Source organism: Denticeps clupeoides, chromosome 14, assembly GCF_900700375.1.
Source record: "Denticeps clupeoides chromosome 14, fDenClu1.1, whole genome shotgun sequence".
Taxonomy (NCBI): Eukaryota; Metazoa; Chordata; class Actinopteri; order Clupeiformes; family Denticipitidae; genus Denticeps; species Denticeps clupeoides.
The window spans coordinates 14,537,441-14,559,632 of record NC_041720.1 but is presented as its reverse complement, the minus strand read 5'-3'; the positions used below and the strand labels follow the sequence as shown (position 1 = coordinate 14,559,632).

Below are 22,192 nucleotides of genomic sequence, written 5' to 3'. Positions count from 1 at the left end.
TTGTCCTGTGAGTCAACCTTCCGGTTGCTTTGCAGACCAGAGTACAGAGGTTGTATTGTGGTGCTGAGCGTGCAATCCAAAACGAGTTTAAGGAGGAAGAATCTACTGCTTTTGTGACCAGTAAGTGCATCCAGAGGTCCACCACACCATATGAGACTGTTTATCAGCTGTACTTGGCCAACTAAAGGAAGGAATTAAGGTAAAATAATAATGTGTGTGTGTGTATATAAATATATATGCATGCCAAGTAAAGTAAATATATAGACACACACACACATAGCTGAAATATATGCATGTATATATGCTTTGCTGGTTCCGATACCAAATTTCTTGGACAAAAAGCAAGGGTGGGGAGTGTATTGTTGGCAGATGTGCATAAGAACAAGACACAATTGGGCAAAGTCAGAAGAGTGGTCAGGCCTCTCAGTGTGAAATATGGGGGACAATTGGTGTGAAAAGGAGGTGGCTCGAGGGGGTGGCCTTAACATGGTGCAATTCAAAGCAGGGCCTCAGAAAAGAAAAGGCGAGGAAGGGCCAGACAAAACACAGAGCAATTAGCCTTGAACGAGAAACGGGAGGCAAAATACAGGGTGACTCAAAGAGGTCTATTGATGTGTAAAGTGGATGTTGGCGGCACAAGAGTCCACCAGCAGCGCCAACAAGACGCAAGCGCCTGCCAGGCAGAGTGAGAAAAAGAACCAGGAGAAAGGAAGGCGGCGGCAACATGGGCAGAAAGAGAGTGACAGAGGGGAGGGGGGCAGGGGTCTGTAATCCTATATAAGAACAGGCAATCTGTAATTGAGCCGTAATTAAGTTAACTTCAGCCTGTTTGAAAAGAGTGAATTAGAGAGGGGAGGTGCAGATGCATAACACATCAGCATTCATTAGCCCATTCATTCAGTCGGGCACTTCCTAAGTATAGCATACAGAAACGTTCACTTACAATATGGCGTTCTGAAATATTTAACATAGGGTACACTTAGGGCAAAAATTTTTTTTTTTTTAAAAAAGGCCCCAACAACTGATACAGCGCTACATGCTAAGTGTGAGGTTTGTTCGCTAGTGTAAGTTAAGACACCCTCAGGATTTAAATAAATTGATAAAACAAGAATGACCCAGTTAATATGACCCAGTTGGTGTGTGGTTTTTTCCTCTCACTCAGAACACTCCTTTAAAAGGAAACCGATGATTGACACCTATCACGCATTCAATTTCCTCATTGTGGATCAATTTGTTGTTTTATTTCTTGTTTTATCTATGTATTCCCACTAGCAAACAAGCCCCACGCTGAGCACCACTTAATGTTCATTTACATTACAGTACAGTACAGAACTGAAGCAAAAAAATAATTAAAAATCTTCTTTTTCTTATATGTTAAATGACACGTTGACTAGAAATCTGAATTGGTCATCTTGTCACAATGCCTACAAAGTTTTCCTTCGTGATGGTGAAAGATCAAAATCCCACCCACTACCCCATTTTACATCATAGTGTTCTGTGGGAACGTGAGCAAAACACATCTATGCCCTGATGACTTTACATTAAGAGTAATGGTCAGATACGACTCCCCATAACGAAAAAAATTGTAATTAATCTTCTGAACACTTTTTATGGTAGAACTATATTTTCGTGACTAGCTAGCTGGCTATCCGAATAAGGACTTGCTGCGGCTTGGAACATAGCCCGTCTATCAACGTTTAATACATCCTGCACCACAGCAACCTGATAAACAGTCACATCATCCACCACCTCCCCATTATGGAAGACCAAGTAGGAAGGACATTTTCTTATCCAGCCCATGTTGTTTATATCTGACACATTAGTGGGTTTCGTATCTGAAAGAGACTCTTGTCTAATCTTGGGCACATGAGGCGCTCTGAAGGCCTTCATGATGTATTGTTAAATAAAAGACACAAAACATTATGACATTAAATAACAGTGCACACTCAACGATGGTGTAATTTGTGCTCCCTTGTACTTCATGGGGTTGACGTTTTTGTTTTACTAATAAGTCAGTAAACTATTAGAACGTACCACCAGCTCAGAGAACATGGCATCCAGTTCGTCGTAGCTGGGCATGGGCAGCGCCGGCTCCATGACCTGCAGGGCGAAGTCCTCACGCAGCCGATAGGTGATCTCTGGGTGGTCATTGCTCTGGAAACAGCAGAAAATGAACGAGACGCCCCGCCCGCCACCACCGCGCTTCCTGGGCGCCATGGCTGCCAATCCCTCGGGGGGGTCAGGGGGTCGGGGGATGGATTATTGCCTGTACACACTCTGGATCAGACTGTCATCACAGGGACCTGCATTAGAAGAGAGCAAAAAAAAAAAATGGATTGCAGATTAATCTTTTGTGGACAGACAGACATTTTATTATCATTTTCAATAAGTAGGAGGAAATAAAAACCAGGAGCCCTACATCCCACGGAAGCTTACAATGGCCTCGGACCCGATCAGCTAAAAGAGGGACGAGCCAATGAAAATCCAGATAAATGCTGTGGATTATCATTGGAAGGCTCTCCGTGCCTCCCTGCGGAGTCGTGGCGATTGCGATCAGCGCAGTTTATTTACAGGTTTGGTTTCGCGTGTCTTTCCAGGATTTCCAGGGCACTCTGGGATATACAATAAGCAGAGGTTGCCAAGACGACCCCGTTCCTCCAGAGCGGAAGTGATCGTGGGGTCAATTTAAGCAAGACACGCCCAAATTCTCAAATGAGGAGTAACTGCCAAAAAACTTCTGTGAAAGCAATCACTGGGGTACAAAAACTGAAAATCTTACACACACACAAAAGCGGACAAACTTCTGCAACAAACCAAAAAATTGTGAAACCATGGTTCTTTTCTCATGTTTTACCACAAGAGGGTAATAAATCTGGATCTAAAGGTTCATTTAATTCAGTTTTTACAACTTTTTTGTCATTCACAAAATGAATTTCAATGTGAATGATGCGGCAACGTACCCTCAAAAATAACCTCCTGTCACATTAAAGTAATAGTAGTTCATTCATGAAACTGTGCTGGCACAAACACCCCGGGTTCCTCCAAATCAAACTCAGTCTTTTTTTAACTGTGCTTTCATTTAGACTGGAAATATGGGCATGAAATTCAAGAATTAAAATATCATAATGATCTCACTGCGTAACTGCAGTGAGCATGCAAAATAAACTTGCAGATTTAAAAAAATGATTCAGTCTACCACTCTCTATTCAACCAGTGTAAATGTATGGCTTTAATGCATCTGTGTGGTTTTGTCTCATTGTCAGAAAACTTTTCTCTTTCTTGAAAAACTGTCCGTCAGCAGGGACTAAAGTGGACTGGAAAGATGAAGCCAAACTGAAGTAATGAGAAGAGGCGAGTGCTAGTTTCACGAAGTCGAGGGAGCGCATCCCCGAGACAGGAAAGAATAATCCACAAGCTCCTCTTACAGCGGGATGGGGCCGGCGGATGCCAACAACTGACCGCCTGTCTGCCCCGCTCCCTTCAGCTGGACCTGAACAGCTGCACCTCAAGCCCACGGACTGGTCCGCAGTCATCTCCAGAGAAATATCTGCACAGTCCTAATAACGCCAACTGCTCCCCCACCCACGCTCGTCCTTGACCTCAGATGAAGGAGGCTGCGCAAATACACGGGAAGCCTTTCGTTCGGGCCGTGTCCGTACGTGGCAGCCTGCCGGCGACATGACGGGGTTATTATCGTGACTGAGGACACGGTCAGCGAGGTAGTGAAAGGTGCGGATGAAAGTCGGCACGTGTTGCTGTCTACAGGAGCAATGAGCCTTGACATTTTTGGCACAGACTCATTTTATTCCCATAGGACTCCAGCAATCACGGACAGGAATCATAAACAATGTACCGTTGATGTTTTCCTTCATAAAACTTGAACACAGAAGTGTGGCTGAGGAATTGCTGAAAAACTCATCCGGAATTCAGCTAAATGGAACGTGTCTAACACACCCAATCATCATTATTCACCAACTAGACCAGTGGATTTGGAAAACAAATAATAATTTAAGCGTATTATGGCATATTATATTCTTATTAATTGTTTTCTTTTAACATTAAAATGTAATGTGTTGAAATTTTTTTGTTCCTCAAAAAAAAAAAAAAAAAAGAGTGAGAAATTCCACTCTCGTGATTCCCATGAAAATGTCCAAATCTGAAAAAGGCTTGCTCGGACCCCGGTGGCCACGAAGAAACACGGATAAAGACAGTGACGTCCTCCGTATGATAATGTGCTACTTGCATTTTTTTTATTTGAAATGTTTTACTCTTACACTGGTTCTTACCCTGTTTGCCCCGGAACTTTGCCTTGTGGATTTTCCCCGTGTCCGTTTTGATTTCCTGGTTCCGGATCTTGCTCACGCTCCCCTAACCAAGCCTCCAGCACATCGCTTCGAACAAATGGATTACACAGTAGCTAGAACCCATGCGCTCGCTCGCCGATCAGTGCGCTCTACACGCTCCTGACCGCCACATATACGCGTACTCGTATCTGCCTGCCAAACCGCTGTGAATTTATAAAATTACTCCAGCAACACACTAGCCAAGGATTTTTTTATATATATCATAAATGTAAAAAAAGAATATATGCACTGTTGTCTTAATTTTACTTGTCAAAAAGGATCTGCGGCTCCCGGTGCCTTTTCTTTTGTGGAAACCAGGTCCAAATGGCTCTTGGAGTGTTAAAGGTTGCAGAACCTTGAACTAGACCTGGGAAAGAACACAAGCCTGTTCGGTTCCCCTGTCTGATTACAGCAGAGGTGGTGGGCTTAACCCTTGCATCACTTACACATACCACATAAACACAACAACACCTAAATCCCTCAACCGATATGCCAGGGAGGTGGGAAAAACGATTGCGAAAAGTAGAATTACAACACGTTCGTGCCACGTTCCTCCCTGAGCCTTGCCTAACACTGCTTGCTAAACAGCAGCGGCTTGGCAAACTTGCCAAAGTACGGGGATCCTGACAAAAATCCAACAAGGCAGCCATGGGCCAAACCAGTGCACTCTGAAGTCCAAACCGCAGCTATCAAAACCGTACATTTGGGTAAATTCATTGGAAGTGTCAACAGCAGCGCTTTGCAGGTTCTGAGCGATCAGTGGGAAACGTTCGATTTCCTTGGGCATGAAAAGAAACAGATTTTGAGGTCATTCCGGTCCATGGGCTCCCGACACAACAGAGATTTCCTTCTGGACAACCTTTGGGTTCTGGGCTTTGTGGTTCAACACAAGGGGGTAATTGGACCTGAACTGTAAGCGGTTTGGACTACAGCAGCGAGAGAAGAGTCTGCAATCACGACAATGGTGAGAGATGAGGGAGGATAAAAAAAAAAAAAAAAAACGGCCAAGAACCCAAATACCTTCGCTCTGACCAGAGGAAGAGACTCGGTTGCAACAGAGATCAACATTCCAGCAGCAGTTATGCACTGGAGTAAATGCATGCCTTTAAACGCATGCACGCACATGCCCTTTTAAAAAAAAAAAAATGACCTCCCACCTCAATCCAACAGAATTCTCCGCATTTCAGCGCAGTTTACAAAAAAATACATTTTTCAGTGTGTTGCATAAGGCTGAGGAAGATCACATGGTGTTGTTTTACATTCTTATCAGTGGTCAAACATCTAATGATCCTCGTCTCCACAAACCTTTGCACTACTGGAATTCCAGAGCCTAGTATTGACCCAACCAGGACTGAAGAGGTCCAGGAAGGTTGTCCCCGTTGTTTGTCCCACGCTCTCAACGCATGTTGTTTGTTCCCCAGTTGCGGGACCAGGGGACATTTAGCCATGTCCTTGCCCAAAAAGCAAAAACAGCTGGAAATGGGGCTGTCACCAAGGGAACAGGCCTTTATCTCCTCGAAGCCACATGTGTGTGCCGACGCAGCGGCGGGGCGCTGGCATTTCATCTCCTCCGTGCCACAACAGGTCAAAACAGCTGCGGGGATAAGGGCTGGAGGAGGAAGCTGTTAAACGTTGGAAAAGTCCTTATCACTGACAGCGGAGCAAGGTGAGAATGACCAGCTGCTGAGGGAGGAAGAAAGCAAAAAAACGGCAAGGCAGAGGAGAAATGTGATTGCCGAATAAGTAAAGTGAAGTGGTTGTCACAGCACACGGTGCACACAGTGAAATTTGTCCTCTGCATTTAACCCATCACCCTGAGTGAGCAGTGGGCAGCCATGACAGGCGCCCGGGGAGCAGTGTGTGGGGACGGTGCTTTGCTCAGTGGCACCTCGGCGGATCGGGATTTGAACCGGCAACCTTCTGATTCCGGGGCCGCTTCCTTAACCACTAGGCCACCACTGAGTCTGTATGACAGAGGTTAAACACTAACAAGTTTCAGAATACACCTAACCATTAGAAGCGGCACTCTACAAAGCGCATCTCTTCTCCCAATGATCATTTATGCATGTGCAACGGCAACGCCAGACCGTGGCTTCATTCTGGCGGCATACATAGGCTCCAAATTACTCACAGTTTCTTCCTACTCAGTGACAAAGATGCATCTATTCCTGGGCTTTCCCTCACAGCAACCAAGAAAAGGGTTAGTCTGGAGATTTTTTTTTGTATTTTATTTATTTATACTTTATGAATCCCGAAGGAAATTGCTTCTCTGCATTTAACCCATCACCCGGGGAGCAGTGTGTGGGGACGGTACTTTGCTCAGTGGCACCTTGGCGGATCGGGATTCGGACCAGCAACCTTCTGATTGCGGAGCCTTAACCGCTAGGCCACCACTGCCCTAAATTTTAACCCCATCACTCTCTGGACGGGCAACTGTGGGCTCTTTTTCACTGGAATTGTTTTAATGGAGGGGTCTGTAGCCCATATTCATGGAGCCAGCCCTAATGTTACAGCCCTTTTTGGCATGGGACCACCCCTAAAACACCCCTAAAGCTGCAGTGGAGCATGACTGACCTACTATTTATTAGTGTTTTGAGGGAGAGATATCCAGGGGTTTGGGGGACAGTTTTTGTAGCTCAAAGGGAAAGTCATTTTTCTCTTGCTGCACCTTTCCCCAATAAAACTGCTAACAAGAAATTTGCTCCCACTAAACCAGGCGCTGGAAAGTTACTAAGCCAACCTTAGCGTCTCATAATTCCGCGCCACCCCACATGTAATGTGGTAATGTGGTAAATAAATAACACCCTCTCACCGCCCCATACGGACCTCCTCTCACAAAGCTAGCTTTTATAAAAGGCTCTCCGGGAAACAATACAACCCTTCAGAGCGTGCATTTACATTTCAAGGCTATCAGAAGAGCACTGTCGTTGTTGGGCACAGATATTTGCCCGACTACAGACGTTCATCAGCATGACCCATTCCCAGTATTTCCCCCGAAGAAACACGAACACCTGTTATTGCAGCTTGCAGATGCGGCGGCCTGTATAAACACTGCTCGGTTACGCGAGACGTTAGGGGCACAATGAAAAAGCCATTAAAATCTCCTGTTTCAGGATGCCAGAGTGAGACTGATAAGTTGCACGATGAAGTCATGCATTTAAAAAAAAATAAATGTAAATAAACAATTAGCCTGAAAAGGAAATGGCTTTTCTTGAATTTCTGCCTATTTTCGTAAGGCTCTATAGAGTTAATTCCTTTCTGAAGGTTCTGCAGATGAATTGGCACGGGCTCCCAAAAAGTGTCTGCGGAGAGATATTGATGCTTGTGAGGCCGAGGAACGTCGGGCCAAGAATAACAACGAAAAGGCATAACTTATTCTATAGTGCTCCAGGCACAGAACAATAATGTTGACACTCCCCTTATCAGAAAGGACTTCATACGTGCAAATTCACATCAATCTCAATCGCACCAAATTAGTCCCAAAATCACCAGACATAATGAGTCTTTTAAAGACAAAACACACTGCACCACATTTCTGAACAACTGTTTTTTTTCTACAGTGGTTCAGGAGGGGGATTAAGTTGGTAGAAGTTGTAGCTGAAAGAGCACACGGTGAGCTGCCATCACAGGCCCCTCTGGCATGGTCAGCGTGTTTGTTTTGACACGCCATTGACATCTCCAAACGGACCACCAGCAGCCAGCGCCTTCCGTAGACCTGCGCTGTTCCCATTCATGTACCTTTTCGTTTTAAACCTTTCACAATATTTATTGAGCCGTAAGGATTCAATAACTGATTAGAAAATGGTTCATCAAAGCACTTACTATAATTGTATATCACTATTGCTTACCATTGTGGTTAACTGACTAAGAAAGCAATCACTTAAACTGGGCAGATCCACATAAAATAAGGCGGCCTTGAAGGTGAAGACCAGTAACATAGCAATGGTACAACGTGCATTACAGAACATGAGTCATTATTCTGTAGAAATATTATATCTACATCATTCTTGACTCTTATTCCTTCTCCAACCCAAGCACACTTGGATACACACACACACACACACACACACACATATACACACATATACTTTTTATGTTGTGTAGAGAGAATCTAAGTGAAGTGAAAGTGATTAGTTGTCACGTGACACCACAGCACAGCACCCCCCCAGTGCACACAGTGAAATGTGGTGTCTGCATTTAACCATCACCCTTGGTGAGGAGTGGGCAGCCATGACAGGTGTCCAGGGAGCAGTGTGAGCAGGGGTTGTTGTTTTTTATTCTCCTCCTCTCTCCTCATGTAACCCCCACCTGCTTTTCTGATCATGCTGACCCCAATGTGATACTGTGTTGTGTATATGTATGGTCGGGTTGATGGGCAGACTTTTTGGTAGTACTTGTTACTATTGGCATGTTATATTGCAGCAGCAATAAAGGGTTCTCATCATCATCATCATCATCATTTTTCACCAATGTTACACCCATAAGAATTCAAAATGCTTGAATGAAAAAACTTAGTTTGATGTTTGGTTTGGTAGCCGCTGCGCTCCTGATGAGGAGGAGCTTCTTCCCGCAGGCTGTCCAAGCTCTCAACAACAGTACATAGAACTCATGCACTTTCACCTCCAATCACTCCGGTCTCTTTTGCACAAAACCACTTTGCACAAAATCACTTTGCACAAAATGACTCTGCGCTTTTAGGTCCTTACTGCTCTTTCTTTATGGCTCTTTCTTCTTTCTTTAAACACTGTAAAAACTGTAACTCATTTGTACACCTTCACCCTACCAGTTACACATATTTTATGTTAAAGACGTAAAAGTGTAATACTTGGTTATGTTTGCAATATTTGCATATTGGTTCACTGTTTACTTGCAACATTTGCAATACTGTGGTCTGTAGCAGTTGCATACACATACCGTGTATGACTGTGTATGTGACAAATAAAATTTGAATTTGAATTTGATATCAAGCAGAGATGTAATTCATACAAGAGGTGTTACCAGTGGTGGATTTAGGTATTTAGGTGTAAACAATGCAGCATCTCATGCGCTTTGTAAGCCTTAATTTCTATAAAAGTATTCATGTAAAAAAAAAAGGCCAAGTTAAGTATTTTGCTATTGATGACACCTTAAAGTCGGGTGGTCCCACCCATTCCTCAAACCATTAATCAACTGCCAGGAAGGGCCATTAAAGTTGCTGCTGGTTTGTTTTAAATTATCTACTCACAAGTCCACAAAGACAACCAAGGTCAATAACTTAAGTTGTCACAGTGTGACACTACAGACAGACAGAGCGTGTGAAGCATTAAGGGAAACGAGGGTCCCACTTTGGCTTCACTTTGAGTGTTAGTGCAGTAAAAGTGCTAATCTGTGCCCAACCCCACTCCTCCTCAACGAGCTTACTATTCCCCCTCTAGGCCTGCCCGGACAAGATGAATTCTTCATAGAGCCAGCGGGGCGACACAAAAAAAAAAAACCCCACGCCCCATCACCATCTACCGTAGGGACGACTATCTTGCTGTCTCTTCCCAAGGAAGCCATTTGTAATTCAATCAAAGCTAATTGCATTACCTGAAAATTGCAATATCATGAGGTATGTGCTGCTACCAGCAAACATTCAACAGAGCAATTTGTTTGTTTAACTTCGAAGGGTCTTTAGTTTAGCAGTACCGAAACGTTATAACAGAAGCCAAAATTCCTGAAGAAATTTTAATGGGCCTGTCTAGGCGTTGGCCGTTTGAGCAGGCATTCCTAATACAAGTGTTGTAGGACAGGCTTGCTGAGGATTTTCTAGATGGTTGCTATGGTTCATGCAAGTTCATGTAAGAGTTTGTGTAAATAGTGTGATCTTTGAAAAGCAGGGGGAAATGAGTGCGAGTCTGAAACAAAAGCATTAACGAGTCAAGGGTGTCTCCTGAGGGCGAGATCTGAGTTTTTGTGGAATTTGGTAGAAGCATCTGCAAGTGGGTGGGTGTTTTTAAAAAAGTAGTAATACTAAATTAGCATTCAATGCATTCCTATGGGAATTTCACCACATTTTAGCACATAATTGCTTTAGCACGATAACTCAAACGCTTATAAATGTAATAGAACACCTCACACAATTAAGTACTATAGCTATTGGTACATAGCTTGGCGGTGTGCACGCTGTGGTAAAATCTGCATGAAGTGCTTTTATTTTGATTTATCATTTATTTGTATGTTGTGCGTAATCTATTGGTCGGACCGAGGCAACCCATATGTCAAAACGTTTGTCTCGACTCTTTGACCTTCTGGCCGCAAGGTCAGAAAAAGTTGATTTTCAGACTAGAGTAAGCATGTTCTGAAAATTTCTTTTGAGATATACTCACGACCCATAGGCCCCACAGAGGGGACGCATATGTCAAACCACCTTTTTTTGTGTCTTTGTGAGACCCGTAGGCTCCACCAAGGTGACCACTCACATCGGTGGAAATCTGTTTTGCGCCGGCAGGACCAAATATTAGGAAGAATAAATTCTACAAAAAAAAGTCAAAAGCTTTGACACACCTACTCACCAACACACTTGAGGTTGTGTAGTTAAAACAAAATAGTTATGAACAAAGGCTTTTCAAAGCAGTCCACCTTCTCTCTGAAGACAGGCTTCTCTCAACCATGTGAATTCAGACAACGGGGATGGTTCTCCACCTGTCCTGAAACAGCTGATATGCTAAACACTTGCCAGCTCCTTGTCATTCGCCCTTGATCATTCGCAGCTTGTGAAGAAGCATATGATGATGACGACAACACAGAGTACAGCAGTCATGATGCTAAAGAGAGGTAACTGAATAATATTCTATTAAAAAAACTATTTGCTAAATTAAATCCCTCAACTAGCCCATAGTCTCCATAGACTAGGTTTGTTGAAACATTTGACTGGGACATATGCAGGCTTAAAAGGTTCCTTACATGTTCTTGATTTGAATCAAGAATGTGCTGACAATGCCGCTCCTTTGACTTAAAAGCTGCTGTACAAGTCCCCAATATCACATGATATTCTGCAGAAGTTGCTGAACTGGAATTTAGGTCTTCATGCTAATCCGGCCTGTCAACAGTGCAGGAAAAAGACAGAGATGAGTCTGATGGGCTGATGAGAACCTGTGCTCCCAAAAGGCCTCAGATTACAAAAGTAATACTCAACCTACAACACAAATGCACAGGTTTCTTTTGTGTGGGGTTTATGGGGGAGCAACAGTACATTAAACTAACACTAGATTATAGCTGTGCTGCTTAGTTCATTACAGAGCCAGGTCAGAATTAAGGTCAAAATTAATTTAAAACAAGACATGCGCATGTACAATATGCATTACCATACAAAATTGACAATACAACGGATAAGGATGGCAAAATTTTGACTTTTAACCCAATTAACCTTATGAACAACGTTACTAGTTTCAATGTGAAACTGTATTTTCCCTTCTACAGTATTTATTAATGTGGTCAGACTTTAAAATTAAAAGTACATTATGTTTATATTATTCATACTTAAACATGATGCAGGCACACTACTCATAGTTTACAGGGTCAAACTAGAAAGTGAAGGAACGAGAGTAAACACTAACTTTATTATTTTTACAACTAGACAATAAAACCTATAGAACAAAGTTTAAAAGGAATAATTAACTTGTATGGTACTATACTATATGTCTGTATTTTCTCTACATCTGTGTGGTGGTGTTACCATGATGTGTCCCATTTGTATGCAAGTTATGAGGGTCAAAGCCCCAGGGGGTTGTGGGTGTTGTGTAGGTAGCAGCTCTGAGGTAACAAGATCACCAAGGGACAGAGCAGAACACTCTACAGTGTTACCATGACGTGCCTCTGGATGTGCACGAACGATAGGAATTACAGAAAGACACACACCTTCAACATAGTATAATTACAGACCTCAAGGCTTGATGACTAGAGATGAGGTCACGGATTCCTCAAAAAGAAAACATACAAAAGACCAAGGCATGTGTGTGGTTTAAAAAATTCTCTCAAAACTGGAGCCATTGGTGTCATTACACTTTGAGAAACTCAAAAGTAAACCCTGTCTTATTCACAAAATGTCTATCGGCTAAGGAGACATTAGGCACCATGAAAGCAGGACAGTGAGTGTATCACATACGACAAACAGACAGTTTTTCCATTAAAGCAACAGAACACATAAGCAATAACTAGAAATTATGAATCAGGCAAGCGAAAACTAACGTGACGCTGAGAAACATGTTATTAAGTCACAGGGCTGCTACATCTAGCAGCATAGCTGCTAGGTCTTTACATGCATCTGACATGCATACACACACTCACACTTCAAAGGGAACGAATTCCACACCTTTGTCTGTCTAGTAATTCAGAGAAGAAAAAAAAAGAGATGAGAGAAAGACAGATCAGGTTGGCCACTCATCACCAACTCCCTGATAACCATTCATCAAGAGAAACAACAGATAATCTCATCCCCCTATCTCTCTCTCTCTCACTCTTACACACACATAGCATCAAGCAAACCATTAAGCTACTATTGACCTAAATTTTTGTTTCTTACTGTGACTATGAAGCTAAATTGTAGGCGTGGCACTCAAATTGCATTTAACAGCTATTTGTTTCCGAGCATATCACCATCCAAAGTGCAACGCAAGCATTGCTGCAGAGTTCTGAACACACCCGTAAGGGGTTTGAGTAAACCTGACAGGCCACACCCTTGTGTACCAGGGCCCTGGGTTTCTTTTTGCATAAAACACAAAATGTGGTGAGAAAGGGTCATGACCCTCAAATGCTGAAAAGCTGGTAGGACCAGAATTGGGGGAGAATGGTTTGCTTTCCATACTAAGAAAACTGTGAATTTCAAATTAGTACCAAAAATCAAATCAACATAACACATGCAAAACTGAACATTAAAATGTAGCAACACCAATGTAGTTTAGAAAGACTTGCTTTCTGGCAGATGAGCATGATTAGGAAGTAGGAACTATCAAACAAAAAAAAAACAGAACTTTATAGCAGATGTGAAGCTGTAACAATGGTTTAACAAAATTAGCATAAAGGCCCATGATGCTTTTAAAAATGTTATTGTTTGCATTTATCAGACACCCTTATCCATAGTGACTTACAATCAGTATTTATAGGGACAGTCCCCCCTGGAGACACTCAGGGTTAACTGTCTTGCTCAGGGATACAATGGTAGTAAGTGGGATTTGAACCTGGGACTTCTGGTTCATAGGTGAGTGTGTTACCCAGTAGATTACTACACTTTTAATGGCATGAAAGTTCCGCATGTTGATGGCATATAGCAAAATTTGGTACTAAAGACACTATTTTACATTGATTATTATATTTAGTCACCTAATATAAACAATGTAAAATGATTTTACTGCTCCATTGTTCCAGTGGTATCATCATCGTGCTAGCAGGTTCACCAGATCCATTTCTACCCACAAGAGACCATGTGCATGAGCTGCCGTGGTGTAAATACGAGAGGTATGCGGTACAAGCCTCCTTCGATATCCCGTTGCAGCACTGGCACCAGCTGCCCATCCCTCCCCGTGCTGCAGTTGCCATGGCAACCCCGGCCGACCTGTCAGTGCTCGGCAGTCGTCTTCCACCCGGCATCCACATATCATCTTTTCGTTTAACCCGTCTTGTGCATTTCTCATCTCTCCTTCGGTGAACTGCCTTCTTCTGACCTTGAGCATTTTAATGGTCTTTAAAAGCCCCGCCTCCCTCTAACCCACGTGCTAATCAAACCGCGGCTAACGAGAAGAAACAGTCTGACATCAGGTCCTTACCATTTGCGCTTAGTGCCAAACATCATCTGTAATGGTTCCAGATGTGGCATGCCGTTTATTGCCGAATTTATTCAGTCTTTCTCCAACAGACTGCTTAATCCTACCGTACTCAGCGGGTAAAATGACTGAAAGCCCCAGAGAGGGTCCACAGCCACAGCAGTGATGGATGGACAAACCCCTAATTGCTTTGTCCTGCATATTAATGACTAGTTCCAAAAACCAGGGACTACAGTCTGGGGAGAAAAACATGCATGATTTGTTTAGCATGATCTTAAAATATATATAAAATAATCATTATTAAGCAGTGGTGTGTCAGTTGTGCTCGGAGTGCATATACAAAACATTATTACAGAAAGCATGAAAGATTTTTAAGAAATGGAGGGGGATAAACAGCACAAGGCACTGTGGCAAGAGATGGGCGGATATGAATCGAGGCCAGTCTATTTTCAAGGTGATCTTCCCTCTCACTGGCCTCCTTATCTCCTCCCTAATAAAAACCTGTGCCGGCTCCCACAAACATGCACCGGGCATATCACAGACACGCGTACACAGACAATATGCAGAGGCCATAATACCATTGTAAACTACGCCACATGTCAGAGTCCACCACCCTGATGCTTGGAACACCTCCCCGGTGAGTGACAGACAATGAGCAGACCTCGCCGGCCCCATGCAGAGCCAGGGACAACATGGTGGCACTGACAGCACAGCGCTGGACAACGGCACAAGCAGTCATTTCCTCATTGTCTCTTACCTGCTGATCTGATTTGCTTAAGCATCCCAGCTTAGGCAGACGCTGCCGGCTTCTGAAAGCAACGCGCAGAGGGACCAAGGGAGAGGCGGGAGGAGGAAAAAATAAAGAGCCGGCTCTCATTAATTAAAAAAAAAAAAAAATTCATTAAATTAAAACAGCTTTTGAGGTTGCCAGTTTCTTGAAGAAAAAATAAAATCCAAACGGCAACCAAAAAGCCGCGCGACGCCGGCGGCAGAGATAAGAGCGTCCACCCTGCAACTCCGACACCGGCACAATCCGCTCCTCCCTGCTACTCCACACAACCCCCTCTCCACCAACTGCCTCCACCCCCTCTCTCTCGCTGCGCACACACAGATGTTGCTATCTCCAGGCCCCTCCCCATTTCAGCACCCCGACTCCTCATAGGACGAGGTCGTGGCCGGGCCGACGCCCACTGCCTCTTCACTGCACTGCTGCCTCTGTAGCCACCACCCCACACACACGAGACCTTACGGTTTGCTGAGGTGTTTAGGGTTTGTTTGGAGATTCAACACAGCTTTACTGTCAGAGGGTGAGGACGTTAAAGAAAAGCCATTATTATATATATATATGTATATATATATATACACACACACACACACACACACACACACACACATACGTACATACACACACATATATACATACATACACACATACATTTATACATATATATATATATATATATATTAGTCCTTTTACTATGGAGAAAAAAAAAAATGACAAAACAAGAAAATATTTCCTAAATGTTTTCAAAAATGTTTTTCCCCATAAAGTGAGAATAATATCTTACTAGTCAAAATTACTGGTTACTGGTAGCAAATAATTAAGATCCCATACTAAAAAAAAAAAAAAATCCACTTAATTAGGAGAAACTAAAGATTTTAATTTCTTTCGCAAGCCATTGAGGGAGAGAGTGGTCCTGATGGGTTAAGTCATATGAAGTGTATTAACCCCACATGTATCATCTGAGAAGGCGAGTATTAGTGTCCTTAAAATGTAATATTACAAACTAAATGTTAGGTAAGAGAGATATGTTATACTATTACCAAAATACTCCAATTATATCATGAACGGGATTAATGATTGATTGAATGATTGATTGGCTGAAAGTAAGAATGAGTGCTATACTTGTTTGCTGCAGTCACGGTCACAAAACTTTATGTTCTTTATTATTGAATTTTGGCTGTTGTGACATTAAAGATGAAATAGCTCCTTCTTTGACCCAATCGTTCCTAAGTAAAGTCATTCAGGCAGCTGCAGGTCATGTGACGTTGTGAAACTAAACAGTGTAATAAGGCGGAAGATTTAATCAGTGATGCTATCACCGTGAGGTCCCCGGTGAGCCAATCACAATGCACGACTGGAATTAATGCCACAACACTCCACTGCGGTCAGACGGTTTTACATTTCACAGACGCTGGACATATGCAGGCCGCTCTACTCAGGGATGTAAGTGTTTACTCACAACACAGCAGCAGAGGAGGGAAGCAAACAACACAAACATTAAGACTTGCTCACATTATATTACTCCATACACACCACACAAGCACAATTTATAGGCATAACATTGTGATTACACATAATTCTCACCAAAATGAATCAAACAGTTTATTCATTATTTACAGTCAAAATACAACAATATTCATACAGTGCTATAAGCAGTAATCTTGGTAGAGTATGTATGAAATGTATGAGATTAAACCAAAACATTATTGAAGATGAGGAGAAGGATGTAATAACTAATCGTAGCAACAGATGTAACAGGGATAATCATGTCAGTCATTCATGAAGGTTCGGTTTTACTGTAAGAATTCAGCATCCCCTCCACAGTGGCCGGTTTAAAGCAGGGGCAGCAGCTGGAACAGCCACGCTAACCCTGATTTTAACCCCCATGGCTACAAAGAGGACAAAAACATGAAGCTCACCTCCCGTGGCGAGTGGTGAAAGCTCGTCTGAAAGCTCGTCCCAGTCATGCTGGCAGAGAGCCTAAGGTTATGGCTCATATTCAGCGGCAAGCACACTGACTGACGCCCATCAATCAGCCATTGTTTGGAAAGTAGGTCTGGTGAGTAGTGTTACAACCAGTTCATATTCAGACCAAAAAAAAAAAACAAACAAAGATCACCGACACGCAGTTGACTGACGAGTACAGACAAGTTCAATGGTATTGCCATAATGTACCATTCTAACCTACAGGAAAATGTCTCCTGAGCAAAACGTTACGAAAGGTGTTGATCAGAGCAGTGATGACAAAATATTTAATTCTGATACTTTATGTGAAGGGAAAAAAGTATAAAAATAAATAACTCGCTAGTGGACCTTCCAGGTTCTGGTTTCCTAGTTACAGGGATGCAGAACAGAACTCTGGGCCTTAGAAATAAGCAGTATTTCCCTCATCCAGTACTTCCTTCCAGGTGTGTGGTTCAGAGATTTTAATGGAAAATGACATTTTTATTCAATTAGGTCATGACTCAGTAATCATCCTTGTAACGAATGTGCCGTCAGATCGGATGGTAACTAGTTGTGGCCTTTAAATACTTATCAGGAGGCCAGTGAGAGGGAAGATCACCTTGAAAATAGACTGGCCTCGATTCATATCCGCCCATCTCTTGCCACAGTGCCTTGTGCGGTTTATCCCCCTCCATTTCTTAATGGAAGTTTTGGTAGTTTGGTATCTTGTAACACTGGACTGGAGCACTGCTCCAACCTCAGACCCTATAGTGGCACCACAACCTGTTGTGGGCTACTGTGTCAGGATGAATGAACAGCAAGTCTCATGAGCGTCATGATAATCGTCTACATCAAAGCATTTATGAAGAAACCCATGCAATGAGCCCAAACAAATCGGCGGCATTTCATTTTATTGTAACTGTACTGTGCAGCTCGTTTTCAGATTGTTTGTGGAATTTCACAAATTGCTCTTTTCACCATTTCTAAACTCAAAATCTATAGAAATCCAACGAGAATTGCTGGTGTCTTCCTCGTATAAGTAGCTTTGGATAAAAGTCAAGTAAATTTGCTATACTCTTTCCAAATACACATTATTATGTTCAGCTTCAGACCTGATAATGGTGAGTAAACTAGCACCATTACAAAAAAATGATAGAAATTCAATTTTAATGTAAATTGATTTCTTTTAGAGATTCCCACCAAATGAGGTTAATGGGGATAACCCTGGGCCTAGGTCACCATTTGAAAAAGTGAAGTGATTGTCATTGTGAAACACTGCAGCACAGCACAAGGTGACACAACAAAATGTGTCCTCTGCATTTAACCATCACCCTTAGTGAGCAGTGGGCAGCCATGACAGGCGTCCGGGGAGCAGTGTGTGGGGACGGTGATTTGCTCAGTGGCACCTTTGCGGCTCGTGATTCAAACCGGCAACCTTCTGATTACGGGTCCGCCTCCTTACCTGCTTGGTCACCACTGCCCCAAATGGATAATTTAGGGAACCATTTTTCAGTTGAGTCCTACATTGCTTTTAGTAGTCTCCTCAACCACAAGTTGTCTTGAGCGGAGTTGGCTATTTTGCCACTCATAACTAGATGTCACAGAATTTTATAATTTGCACTAGAATTTCACAAGAACACATCAAGAAATCAATGAAATTCTTGCTCTGAACTGTCTTGGTTTATTGTATAAACACAATAGATTTCAGACCAAGAGGAAACAAAATCACAAAAGAACTGAGAACTGAGCGACTAACCCAAAAGCACAAGCAGAAATACACTCCCACAAAACACACGTCACACACGCCTTCGCTCCTTTCTTTCATTCCATTTGACCAAACACGTTTACATAGTACACACGTACACTTCAGCTGTCAAAGACTTTCCCCCCTGTTTTCAGGAAACAGTTTGACACTTTTTGAAGGCAAATCAAAAAAGTGTGAAGTGTAAGACCAACTGCAACTCAATTCCCAATGTGAAGTGTGTTTAAGAGGAAAGTTTAAGTGTGTATGTGTCTGCATGTTTCCATACGTGTCCGTAAGCCTGCAGGTTTGGACGTGCCCAGCCTGAGCAGCTCTGTCTGCGAACCATCTGGATCATACAAGCGAGGCCTTCACCCCAGGGGTCCAGAGATGACACCATCTCCAAGACCTCAAAAGAATGACGTAGAACAGTGGGCCACAAAGTCATCAAAAAGTATGCGGTAACCACCACCGCTCAGTCATCATGGTAACACGGCCAAAAAAAAAAAAAAAAAGGGTAGAGACAGCTGGAGCAGACAGAGCGGCGCATGTTTTTGGTGATGAATAATGAATGCGATCGGACGAGCGATAGTGCAGCATAACAGGTAGTTCCAGGAAATACATGTGTAAGCACAGCAGGAACCAGCTGACGCAGAACAGGTTTCCCAGTCATGAGATCAAACAAAGGGCCAGAAGTAAACACCATTTCACCTGCACACAGACACACACACACACACACACAAATGGTTATTGGCCAAAACTAATTAAAGATCAAGACACTCACATCATCTGGAATGAACCAGTCATATAGTTTCAGCAGCAGTAATAAAACACGGCAATTCAAGAAACCTCACTTGCATCTCTAGTACACCAATCAGCCATAATCTTATGACCATTGAGAGTTGAAGAAAATATTATTGATTATCTTGGTACAAAGGCACCAGACAGTGGGTGAAATATATTAAGCAGCAAGTGAACATTCTGTTCCGGTGACTATTGACGGAGGCCTAAAATTGTGATGACTAGACGACTGGGTCACAGCATCTCCAAAACTGCAGCTCTTGTGCGATGTTTCCAGTGTGTAGTAGTCAAACAAAGTAGACCTACAAACTAGTGAAGAAATAAAAAGGTGGCCACTGCAGGCTGGTCTGTGTTGTCTGATCCAATAGAAAAGCTACTGCGGTTTAAACTGCTGAAAAAGTTGGTTCTGATATAAAGGTGTCACAGATGCAGGACTTCCAGTGGAATGGAGAGCATGGAGCATACACAGGTTGCTCTTTGGATCAGTAGCTAGTCTCCCTTCGTTCAATGTCAGGTGGTGATAACTTCGATGCTTCATGGCCGAGACATTAAAATGCCAAAACAATGCCAACATTTATGGATAGGCTTTAAAACGAAAGAAAATGTGTTCCCAATGAAGATTTTTTTCTGCGTTAATGACCTTGAACCACTCGTTAAATGGGTATGTTTTTCATGGTGACCAATGCATGTGACCTTTTGTTTGTTTTTTTTTTGTATGTGAGTTTTTGCATGATTGCTCTTTGTGACCGTGGGTTGAAGGCATTTGGTTCCCTCAGGTTTGCAGTGTTTCAAATGCATTATTACACTTGCCAGCGCTTGCCTGCTTTGTTTATGAACTGGTGTCAGCAGTCACGTCATGATGCCCACAGAATCACCGACGAACTTTTATTTTATTAGTCGAAAGAGTTCAACTCAAACTTCAAAGTGGCAGGTTTAATACCAGGTTTAACACAGGAACACTGAAGTTAAATTCAATACCTTTAAAGACCTATTTTCTTAAAAGACCTTTTGAATATTTCTTCAACAGACTTCAACAACACGTCTTGCAATAACTGGTTACATCAGAAGAAAAGCTATAATTTATATTCCACCGTGAAAGCCTTAAAGAGAGCCCAGAACACTGCTGAGCATCTGGTTTTCAATGAGCCAAAGATAGACCTCCATTGGCGTCCAACTGATGCCCAAAAGGTTTTTTTTTTTTTTTTTTTTATTTCTGAACATGAAATAAACCCATATGCAATCCAATCCCATTTAGGCTTTTCCTGTAATGGAAATATATTAAATGCAAGAAAAATGCAAAATAAAAAACAATTTCCTTAATTCCATTAAATATACTGTCATCACACGCTTGTTTGCTAGTGTAGTCAGGACTTCAGATTGGCAGGTAAGAACTTTGTGACCCGTGTCAACTTACTAACCTTTGTTGGTGTGTAATAAACACAGAGATTAAAATGGTAGTTAAAAAAAAATAGTGCCTTAAATATTTACTACACAAAATGTTCTGAGACTGCAAAACTGCATACACCCACAACATGTTGACACACATTGTTTTTCTCTTTCATAGCCTTTGTAGCCATATAAAATTCATATTAATCTTTGATTTTACATCAACAGCACTGAGCAGTTGTCAGGTAGGGCTTCACAGTATTCAGAAGGTAGATTGAATATACTCTCCAACGCATAGTCAGAGCAGCTGAGAGAATCATTGGTGTCCCTCTCCCCTCCCTCCAAGACATCTACAGCACACGCCTCGATCCCACCCATCCAATGCAAACTTTCTTCAGCCTGCTGCCATCAGGGAGGAGACTTCGGAGTCTCCAGGCCAGGACCAGCAGACTGAAGGACAGCTTCACCCATCAGGCTGTCAGGAAGCTCAACTCTCTCCCGGCTCTGCCCCCACTCCCCTCTTCTGCTCCACAAACTTTCTGAACTCGAACACACACACACACACACACACACACACACACACACACACACCAGTCACTCTGTGCAGTATTGGTCCTCACTTTGTCACTTGTACAAGCTCTGTTGCACTACATTGTTCACATTGTTTATGTGGTTTGCACTCTCCACCATGTGCCCTTATTTGTATATTGTGTTTTTATAATTTTATTTATACATTTGTATTTAATGTTACTGTTTGTATTTACTGTTACTTGTATGCACCATGGGTCTGAGAGTAACGCAATTTCAATTCTCTGTACGTCCTGTACATGTGGCAGAATTGACAATAAAGCTGACTTTGACTTGACTAGTTGGTTGGCACTATAATCCATTTGATGGATGATAAATGAGTGTGTGTTACTATACAGATATAAATAATGAAACAAACCACTTTCACAGGAAAAACGGTATAATACCTCAAGCATAATACCTAAAGTATGGCAGTGTGTGAGGGCTTTAGGTTTTGCCAAATTGATTTATTACATTTTAATAAAGAGCTTAAGATTCCCTGAATAGAATTTTCCACTTAACAGGTGTGGTCAATCTACCCCAAACATGTAACCCCCAACTGAAACAGATGCAAAGATCACTCTCAGCAACAATAGATGCTTCTGCACAGACTATTATGGTGTTATGGTTGCAAAACAGGCAACGTAGCGCCAGTCACTATGGAAGAGCACTTCAATAAGTGTTGAAGTGCCTGCTAAATACAAAAAGGACTGAGAGCCAAGATGGAAAGATTGTTCGCTCTCTCTCTCTCTTTCTTTCTAATGTCAACAAGAGTGTCCAAAAACCTATCCCCACCCAGTCCAACAGCATGCAACACGACCACGCCCTCCTGTCCCGACACCATTGG

At 42.5% G+C, this 22,192-nt stretch overlaps 2 protein-coding genes across 5 annotated transcripts in view; one reads left to right on the top strand and one right to left on the bottom strand.

Moving 5' to 3' along the window:
* Window positions 1–3,328, top strand: part of l3hypdh (trans-L-3-hydroxyproline dehydratase) — a 37,116-nt gene extending 33,788 nt beyond the window's left edge. Inside the window, exon 6 of the mRNA XM_029002192.1 lies at window positions 3,302–3,328. Coding sequence (XP_028858025.1) covers window positions 3,302–3,308 — 7 coding nt within the window. The 3' untranslated portion in view covers window positions 3,309–3,328. The remainder of the gene's footprint in view (window positions 1–3,301) is intronic.
* daam1b (dishevelled associated activator of morphogenesis 1b) overlaps window positions 1–22,192 on the bottom strand; it is a 66,460-nt gene that overhangs the window by 30,354 nt on the left and 13,914 nt on the right. For 2 of the 4 annotated variants that reach the window (XM_029002188.1, XM_029002191.1), the window contains exon 2: window positions 2,035–2,303. In XM_029002188.1, the coding sequence (XP_028858021.1) occupies window positions 2,035–2,217 (183 nt within the window). In that variant the 5' untranslated portion in view covers window positions 2,218–2,303. Of the gene's footprint in view, window positions 1–2,034; window positions 2,304–4,286; window positions 4,427–14,879; window positions 15,191–22,192 lie in introns of those variants that run through there. The other 2 variants (XM_029002189.1, XM_029002190.1) reach the window with 2 other exon arrangements.